The following is an 8,690-nucleotide window of genomic DNA, read 5'->3' as shown; positions in this document are numbered from 1 at the left end:
TCCCATCCCCGCCCCAGGCCCGGTCCGGGCAGCGCGATCTGGCAGTCGGGTGCGCCCCCGTGCGGCCACGGGCGGGACTGCATCACTGGAGAGGAAGCGGCGGCCCCGCAGGCAAGCCCAGCCGCCACTCGATCGCGGTCCCCGCGGGGCCGCCACCCTCGCCCCTGCCCAACTTGGCTCGTCGCGGTACCGAGGAGCTCCCACTTCCGCCCGGCCCTCCCTGCCGCCCCGTCGCCCGGCCCTAACGGAAGTGCACTGTCCGCGCCGGTCCCCCATGGCCACGAGGCGGAAGCGCCCCCAGCCGCTACTCCCTCTGGCCCCGCAAAGCGCGGCGCATAGGGTTCCGGACGGCCTCGTGTGACGTGGCCGCGCGCCGGGGGCGGCTCCGGGCCGGGGGCCGGGCGGCGGGGTCGGGCGGGGCAGAGCCGGGGCGGGGCACGGCATCGCAGCTGGATGGCCGGGCCCGCCCGGAACGCCGCAGCTGCCGCCGCCGCCGCCGCCACCGCCGCCGCCGCACGGTGAGTGACCTCCGGACCCTCAGGGCTCCGTCCGGGCGGGAAGGACCCGGCTGATCCCCTGACCCGTCCCTCTGGTCCCGGTCAAACATGGGCCCCTCTTCCAGAACCTGGGAGTTGAACTTGCCCGTCTTGGACTCTTGTTCCCTGTCGTCCCACACTTGGCCCCCATCTCTCCCTCGCTGCCCTCCTGGGCGCTGTCTCCGCCACCACCCACTCTGGCTCTCTTGACCCCCTCTCTTCTCTGATGAACTCTCCCTGGAGCCCCTGCCACTCTCCCAACCTGTGGTCCTTGCCCTTCTATATGACCTGCCAAGGACTTGGCCTGGGCCAGTCCTGTCTTGGTCCCAGTGGAGCACAGCTGCTGCCACGGAGGTCTAGGTTAGTTAAGGCCAGGAGATCCCAGGTGGGCATCTTTCCCACCATCCAGAAGTAGCTGCTTTATCTCCCTCCCACTTCCATCAGCTGATGAGGAAACTGAGGCAACCCAAGGTCACAGCCAGCATGAGGCAGGGCAGACCACATTAAACCTCATGCCTGAGTTTCCAGATTTAACTTTTCCATTGGTTGACTCACATCCCCATCCTGTGATCCTCCAGCAGGGCACATTCCTCCCCCAGTATAAGGAGGGCCCCTGTGCTGCCTCCTGCCAGGAATCCACCTGAATTATCAAGGTGGTCTGGTCTTCACAATTCTGTGAGGGAGGCAGGATCTAGCTCCATCCCATGAATGAGGACGCTGAGGCTCAGAGGGGGCTTCAAGAATTGCCCATAGTCAGACAGCTGAAAGTGCAGAGCACCAAGTTAACCAGTCTCCACAGCCAGTGCCCCTCATCTGTGCATCTCCTGACTAAAGCATCCTTTAGTCCCACCTCCTGTCTGTCTCTGTGCCCCAGGAACACTGGGTTCATTTCCTAGGAAGAGGCTGTGTTGGTTTTCTCTAGCTCCTTTGCTCTGATCCTCTACCTGAGCTCCCAGTGCCATCCCATCAACCTAGACAGTGCTGGCCTCAGTTCCTGGAGTGTCCTCACCAACGCGCATCCTGACTGCAAAGCCTCTCCTGGCAGCCAGAGACACCCGGCTGGGCTGGGCCTGCCGGTGGCTGAAGGGAGCCCAGCCAGCACCTCACCCAGTCATTAGGGAAAGTTTAGCCTCAGGCGGACGTGCTGACACACAGTTTGGAATCAGCTCAGAAGGAAAAAATGTGTGGTCCTTAGGAGAGGAAGTATGGAAGAGAGAGCCCCTTTGCTCTGACCAAAGGGATCCTCCAATGCCTTTGGTAGAGCCAGCAAGAAGGTGGATGCCATGGCCATTAAGGGGACAGGAGGAGGGAGATGCCACGTTTCCTAAGCAGGTGGCAACTCATGTAAATGGCTTTGTATTTTTCAGCACGCGGCATGCTTGGATGTCCCTACTCTGGCTGTGGCATGGAGGGCCAAAGGCTCCTCTTCCTCACTGCCCTTGCCCTAGAGCTCCTGGGAAGGGCTGGGGGGTCCCAGCCAGCCCCCCGGAGCTGGGGAGCTGCAGCAGCCTGTCGCCTGGACAACAACGAAAGCGAGTCCTGGGGGACCCTGTTGAGCACAGAGAGGCTAGACACCTGGATCTGCTCCCTCCTGGGCTCACTCATGGTGGGACTCAGTGGGGTCTTCCCATTGCTTGTTATTCCCCTGGAGATGGGGACCATGCTTCGCTCAGAAGGTGGGTGACCCCCCAGGGGCACCAGTGGGCAGCCAGCAGGTGGGAAATGTGCTGCTGCTCTTCTTGGAAGACCCCTGGTCTCAGGTACTAGGTCACAGTGTGACTGAGATGGAGGGCAGGGTCACCTCAGTCCTCTGGGCACAGGGTGCTGTGTTCATTTGTTCATTCATCCAGGCATCTGTTTATTATTTCAGTCAGCAAACATTTACTAGACTCAGTGTGAACAGTGGTTGGAAATATGGCTGCCAGGCTACCTGGGCTTAAGTCCTGGCTCTGCCACTTACCAGCTAAATAGTACAGGGCAATTTACTTCACTTCCGCCTGCCTCAGTCTTCCAATCTTAAAAATGGGGGTAATGGGGCTGGAGATGTGGCTCAGTAGTCGAGTTTGATCTCCAGCAACTTCCCCAAAATGAGGATAATAGTATTTGTTTCTACCATGAAGAGTAAATGAACTGTCACACATAGAGCACTCAGATTGGCTGGTGTGGGGAAAGGGCTGGGTGTTCACATGATTCATGCTGAACCTTGGGATGCAGTGGTGAGAGAAGCGTCACCTCTCCCTTCAGTCTCAGCTCATGGTGTGGAAGAGTTCTAGGCCAGGAACTGCCTTTCCCAGGAATATGCAGGAGGCTAATGCAGGGCCTGCCTCCAGGAAGGGACCTGGGAGATGAGGCCAGGCGTGGATGGGGGGCTTTCACTAAACTACACTTTTGTTCCAGATGCACTGCCTGCCTGTTCACAGATAACATGTTATAATTAAAAAATTAAAAGGTTACATGGCACAGGCCTTGTCATGTTAATTGGGAGGCTGAAACAGGAGGATCAGCCTGAGCAACTTAATGAGACCCTGACTCAAAATAAAAGATAATGGGCTGGCGTTGTGGCTCAGTGGTACAGCGCTTGCCTAGCATGCAAGAGACCCTGGGTTCGATCCTCAGCACCACATATAAATAAATAAAATAAAAGTATTCTGTCCATCTAAAACTAAAATAAATAAATAAAAATAAAAGATAAAAAGGACTGGGGATGTAGCTCAGTGGTAGTAATAGAACATTTGCCTACCATGCACAAAGGCCCTGGGTTCAATCCCCTATTAAAAAAAAATTAAAAGATTATATGGGAAGCTACTAAAAATGCAGGTGATGGGCTGGGGATGTGGCTCAAGCGGTAGCACACTTGCCTGGCATGCGTGCGGCCCGAGTTCGATCTTCAGCACCACATACAAACAAAGATGTTGTGTCCACCGAAAACTAAAAAATAAAAAAATAAATATTAAAATTCTCTCTCTCCTCCTCTCTCTCTAAAAAAAAAAAAATGCAGGTGCCTATTTCCCAGCCCAAAAGTGTGACCTAGCTGGGTGCAGTGACACACACTTGTAATCCCAGCTACTGAGAAGGCTGAGGCAGGAGGATCACAAATTCAAGGCCAGCCTTGGCAATAATTAAAAAATCAAAAAAGAACTAGGATGTAGCTCAGTGGTAGAGTGTCCTTGGATTCAAGCCCCAGTGACACCAAACAAAACAAAACAAAAAAGCACCCCAAGAGTGACCTCTTAGGGCAGGACTGGGGCCTAGGAGACTGTAAGAAAAGAGCACCCATTAGGTTTGTGCTGCCTGCTAAGCTCAGGAACAGTTTATTTACCAGATGGTTCCAGAACTCTGTGCCAGGTTCTGGGCTGGGGGTTGGCACTACACCTGTGAACAGAATCCTTGTGGGGCCCTATCATGCCCATGTATCAGCTCATCCAAGGTCAACATAGGGAGCACTTGGATTATGAGTTCCATCTCACAGGCACAGAGAGGTTCTCTGACCAGCCCAAGGTTGCACAGCTTAGAATAGCAGCTTTCCTGGGGATGCCACCCCACTATCCAGCTGCCTCTGTCCTCTAGGCCTCAGTTGCTCTATCAAACCAAGGACTTGAATGTGGTTCCTGTAGGGCCCTTCCAAATCTGGATGCTGCAAGTCTGCAAAAGTTCCCAAATCTGCAACTCTTATGAGAGTGTCAGCACGGAAGAAATTTCCACTTAATAAGCATTTGTCATTTTAATTACCACAAGATTCAATTTACAGACAGGGAAACTGAGTCTCAGAAGTTCTCTGAAGGACACCTGGTGTTAGGTTGGGGAGCTGGGACCTATCAGGCTCCAAAGCCCAGCCTTGCAACCATGATGCACTATTGACTCATAGTAGGCCAGCAGATCGAAGTATGTCTCTGCTGAGCACCCAGCCTTTTGCTGTGCCTGCCAGAACAGCAGCCCATAGCCAGCCTTCCTGAAGCTTGCAGTCTGGCCAAGACAACAGAAAGCCCAGTGAGTTGAGCAAACAGAGATCAGGTCAGTGGCTCGGCCTCAGAACCCCCTGTCTCTGTCTTGTAGCTGGGGCCCGGCGCCTGAAGCAACTGCTCAGTTTTGCCCTGGGGGGACTCTTAGGCAACGTGTTTCTGCACCTGCTGCCCGAGGCATGGGCCTACACATGCAGCTCCAGCCCTGGTGAGTGAGGCCGCAGGCTGGGGGCAAGAGGGCAGGAGCAGGGAGCTGGTGCCAATGCCCAGTGTTGGTCTAGGCCCTGCCTGCTGTCAGAGTGACTGGGAGAGGGATTTGGCGAGGAACTTGCCCAAGAGGGAAGGTCATTGCCCTGGTCCCGGTACCCTGGCATCTATGGGAGTCCTGAGACCAGCTGCCTGGCCAGTTAGTCTTCGGACCCTGTCACTGTCCCAGACTAGGCCCCATTCCAAATGATCCCCTCTGATGGTGCTGGCCTTGGCATGGCCTGTGCTCCCCCGGCAGGTGGTGAGGGCCAGAGCCTGCAGCAGCAACAGCAACTAGGACTATGGGTCATCGCTGGCTTCCTGACCTTCCTCGCATTGGAGAAGATGTTCCTGGACAGCAAGAAGGAGGGGGCCAACCAGGTGAGCCCTGAATCCCAGGGCCTGGATATGCCAGCCTGTTCTGGGGTGGTGCTCAGGGCCTGGATCAAACTCTGAGTTAAGTCCTTCAAACTAGTGGTCTCCTGGCCCTCTTTGGGAAGATCTGGGGAGGGAGGCTGGACCAACCTTGGGAAGATCTGGGGAGTGCCAGCATCAACCCCTGCCCTGGCTTGTGCTGATAGTGACAGGCGGGTGGGAGTGAGGGTTGGCTGAGTTTGGGGCACCTAGCGGATCAAATGGCCGAGAAGCCTAGCCAGATAAGAGTTATTCCCTGTCTCTTCTCCATCTCACTCTCCCTCTGTCTGCCCTGAGTGGGGGGCATCTAATATCACCTCTTTCTCCTCCTGGCTGTAGGCCCCCAGCAAAGACCCCACTGCTGCCGCGCTCAATGGAGGCCACTGTCTGGCCCAGCCGGCTGCAGAGCCCGGCCTGAGAGCCGTGGTCCGGAACCTCAAAGTGAGTGGCCCACTCCGGGCCCCCTTCCTACAGCCACAAAGCTGAGTGGCCAGCCCAGCTCAGCCCTCCTGCCTGGCTCAGCCCAGCTTTCTCTCCCCTTACCCAGGTCAGTGGCTATCTCAACCTGCTGGCCAACACCATAGACAACTTCACTCACGGGCTGGCCGTGGCTGCCAGCTTCCTTGTGAGCAAGAAGGTGAGTTGAGGCTTGGCAGCAGGTCTCATGCATTTCTGGCTTGAGGGGGATGATGGTAGCAGTGTGGTTCCACTTCCAAAATATGCCAGGTCTGTCTCCTTGCGTTTTCCATTATCAGTACCTTCATCTAAGCCTCCGATTTCACTGTGGCTCTCTTGGATGTTGCCATGGCCGCCTCCTCATCTCCCAGCGCCTTCACTCATGAGCCCCTACTGTGTTCTTGTTGCCCACACTCCTTGTTGGGGTGCCTCTATCAAGCTGCTAGGCTTGGCCACTGCCTGCTTCTAGGTGCTTCTTCCTTTACTTCCTCCCTGTGTGATCTGGCCTCAGTGCTCATCTGCCTACTCTTGAACTGGCCTAACTCTTTCCCACTTCACACTCTGCTCTCTGCCTGAAATGTTCTTCCTCCCTCTTAGCTGACTCCTCATCTTTAGGGCCTTGGCTTAGATGTACTTCCTCAAAGAGGTCTTTGCTGTCAGCTCCTCAGTCCACTTTGGTCCCTGTCCTCCCAGCCCCATAGCACCTGGTCCACACTCTCCCTCACAGAGCTGCTCTGGAAGGGGCCACACAGGTGTCATGTATGCAGTCCTTGTCTCTCCCCCTAGACCATTAGCTTCAAGAGGCAGACTCCTTGTTGCTTTTAGTCACTGCTGTCTTTCCAGTAGCATTTGCCCAGACTAGAGCAAATATTCGTAAAGTGGGTGGGCATGAGGGGTACCAAGACCCTCAGCACAGACCCTGCAGACCCTCCCCTCCCTGCAGATCGGGCTCCTGACCACCATGGCCATCCTCTTGCATGAGATCCCCCACGAGGTGAGTGCCCAGAGGGTTACCTCAAGGGCCTAAGCCTGAAGGGTTCCCATGCTCAGCAGGGGCTTGGAGCTTGGGAAAGGCTTTGGGGTGGGCCTGCCCTGCAGTGGTAGGCTGGAGACTGCAGCCTCCTAAGGATTTGCCCTGGGAGCAGGGGACTGGGTGTGCATGTCCGAACCTGAGGCACTCAGGTGATCTGGCCCGGCTGAGGCCCATGGCAAACATCTGCTCCTCCCCCCAGGTAGGCGACTTTGCCATCTTGCTCCGGGCCGGCTTTGACCGATGGAGCGCAGCCAAGCTGCAGCTCTCAACAGCACTGGGGGGCCTTCTGGGCGCCTGCTTTGCCATCTGTACACAGTCCCCCAAGGGAGTAGGTACGGGCTTGGTGGGTGGTAGTGGTTAACAGAGGAGGGCCAGCCATGGGTTTGCAGGCGTGGGGCTGGGGTCTCTCTCATCTTCCCTCCACAGCCCGTGGGAGGGATGGGAGATGAGTCCCCTGGGCTCAGCAGTCAGGCATCTTCTTCGCCTGCAGAGGAAACGGTAGCCTGGATCCTGCCCTTTACCTCTGGTGGCTTTCTCTATATCGCCTTGGTGAACGTGTTGCCTGATCTCTTGGAGGAAGATGACCCTTGGTGAGTGACCCACTGTTGGCAGTCACAGTGGGGCTGCAGGGTGGGGGGGCTTCTGGCCTCTGCTGCCCGCTCTGTGCTGCCCACGAGCCAGCTGCTCTCCCCACAGGCGCTCCCTGCAGCAGGTGCTCCTGCTATGCTCTGGCATCACGGTGATGGCGCTGCTCTCACTCTGCGTCGAGTAACCTCTGCTGGTGCCCTACCCCATACAGCAATAAGAGACTCGGATTCACTCTGTGACCTTGTGTGTGAAACAGAGAAGGCGAGTGCTTGAGAGAACCAGCCTCTGACCAGACAGGAGGGTGCATGTGGTGTGCACATGTGGTCAGAGGTGTGTGCGTGAGACCGACACTGTGATCTCCGTGTGCAGGGCCCAGGGCCCAGCATTGCACCTGCCCCAGCCCTGCTGCAGCCTCCTCTCCCTACCACCCTGTCGTCTTGCACCAGCTGGAGTGAACAGTGAGGAATAGCAGAGGCCTTGCCCTGCCAGGACCCCAAAAGGAGTGAGAGCAGCCCAAGGATCCCAGGCTGCAAGGAACCCCAAAGCTATACTGCCTCTGCTGGGGCCTCCTGGGCCTCTGGCTTGAGGGGGCAACCCTGTGCTTGTGCACCCCAGCCCCAAGAAGCCTAGGGGCCTAAGCTGGAGTAGCTTCTCTCTGCTGTGTCCATTTTCCTGGCCTTGCCTTTGCCACCTCGACAGCCAAAGAAAGGGGAGGCAGGTTCTCCTGTAGCCCCCAACCCCACTCAGCACTGATGGTCCTACCCCTCCAAGCACTGAGCAGGGAGCTGGAGGACCTTTCCTTCAGGGCCGCCTGCCCAGACTAGCTCCTGTTCCCCCGGTGAATGCTCCCTGGCAGTGCTGGCAGCTCTTGCCACCTCTAGCTGCCAAACAGCAGCCTGCAGGGCAGCAAGCAGCCCCAACTGGCCAGAGGCCTCCCAGTCCAGCTCAGGGATGCTCCTGCCAACACAGGCTCTGACAGACATGCCTGGGGCGGGAGGAACGAGCCAGGCTGCCCTTCCCTGCTTGGCCCCTTCTGCCCATGGAGGTAAGGTGGGCGTGGCAAAGGCTCCACATTGTCAGCGCTCAGGAATGTGCTCTGGGAGAATGCTGAAGCCATAATCCCCAGCTATTTCCCTTGGCTGGCGCCCAGGTACTCAGCTGGCCCACTCCACAGCCAGGATCCAATCCTGCCGCTAGACTGTGGATATTTAGAGAAGTGGCTGTGGAGAGGGTCTCTCATGGTCCTACAGCCATGGTGCTGTGGTACCATCTGTATCTGTAAATACCTGTTCTATAGATATGAATAAATATTCTCCACAGAAGGGCCGCCTCTGTTCTGCACACCGGGGTTTCTGCTAAGGCTGTAGCCATGTCCTTGTCTGTTACCCTCATGGTGCTCCTATTTTCTTCAGTTTTGTTGTTAGGCTTCTAACCCAATGACAGCTGAGCATTGACACA

General features: G+C 56.6%; 1 protein-coding gene across 8 annotated transcripts; it reads left to right on the top strand.

Moving 5' to 3' along the window:
• The first annotated feature begins 407 nt into the window (after nt 1–407).
• Nucleotides 408–8,554, top strand: Slc39a13 (solute carrier family 39 member 13). Of its 8 annotated transcripts, none has more exons than XM_071616186.1 (10): nt 408–518; nt 1,904–2,142; nt 4,590–4,703; nt 5,001–5,122; nt 5,495–5,596; nt 5,703–5,792; nt 6,555–6,605; nt 6,844–6,976; nt 7,135–7,234; nt 7,341–8,554. In XM_071616186.1, the coding sequence occupies exons 1-10, from the start codon at nt 454–456 to the stop codon at nt 7,414–7,416; spliced, it is 1,092 nt and encodes a 363-aa protein (XP_071472287.1). In that variant the 5' UTR covers nt 408–453; the 3' UTR covers nt 7,417–8,554. The 8 variants fall into 8 exon arrangements, with proteins under 8 accessions (XP_071472287.1, XP_071472286.1, XP_071472292.1 ...); XM_071616185.1 differs by having other exon boundaries at nt 6,555–6,609; nt 6,848–6,976; XM_027936608.2 differs by having other exon boundaries at nt 431–518; nt 1,904–2,212.
• Nucleotides 8,555–8,690: the final 136 nt, after the last annotated feature.

This window comes from Marmota flaviventris, chromosome 9, assembly GCF_047511675.1.
Source record: "Marmota flaviventris isolate mMarFla1 chromosome 9, mMarFla1.hap1, whole genome shotgun sequence".
In the NCBI taxonomy this organism is placed as follows: domain Eukaryota; kingdom Metazoa; phylum Chordata; class Mammalia; order Rodentia; family Sciuridae; genus Marmota; species Marmota flaviventris.
Note: the sequence above shows the minus strand (reverse complement) of the source record. Positions and strands in the feature narration are given on the sequence as shown.

Excerpts from the sequence above, each read along its gene's own strand:
- Slc39a13 (XM_071616186.1), top strand. The coding sequence starts at position 454 with ATGGCCGGGCCCGCCCGGAACGCCGCAGCTGCCGCCGCCGCCGCCGCC. Across the intron at positions 2,143-4,589 it reads CCCTCCTGGGCTCACTCATG|CTGGGGCCCGGCGCCTGAAG; the intron begins GTGGGACTCAGT and ends TCTGTCTTGTAG. Across the intron at positions 6,977-7,134 it reads ACAGTCCCCCAAGGGAGTAG|AGGAAACGGTAGCCTGGATC; the intron begins GTACGGGCTTGG and ends CTTCGCCTGCAG.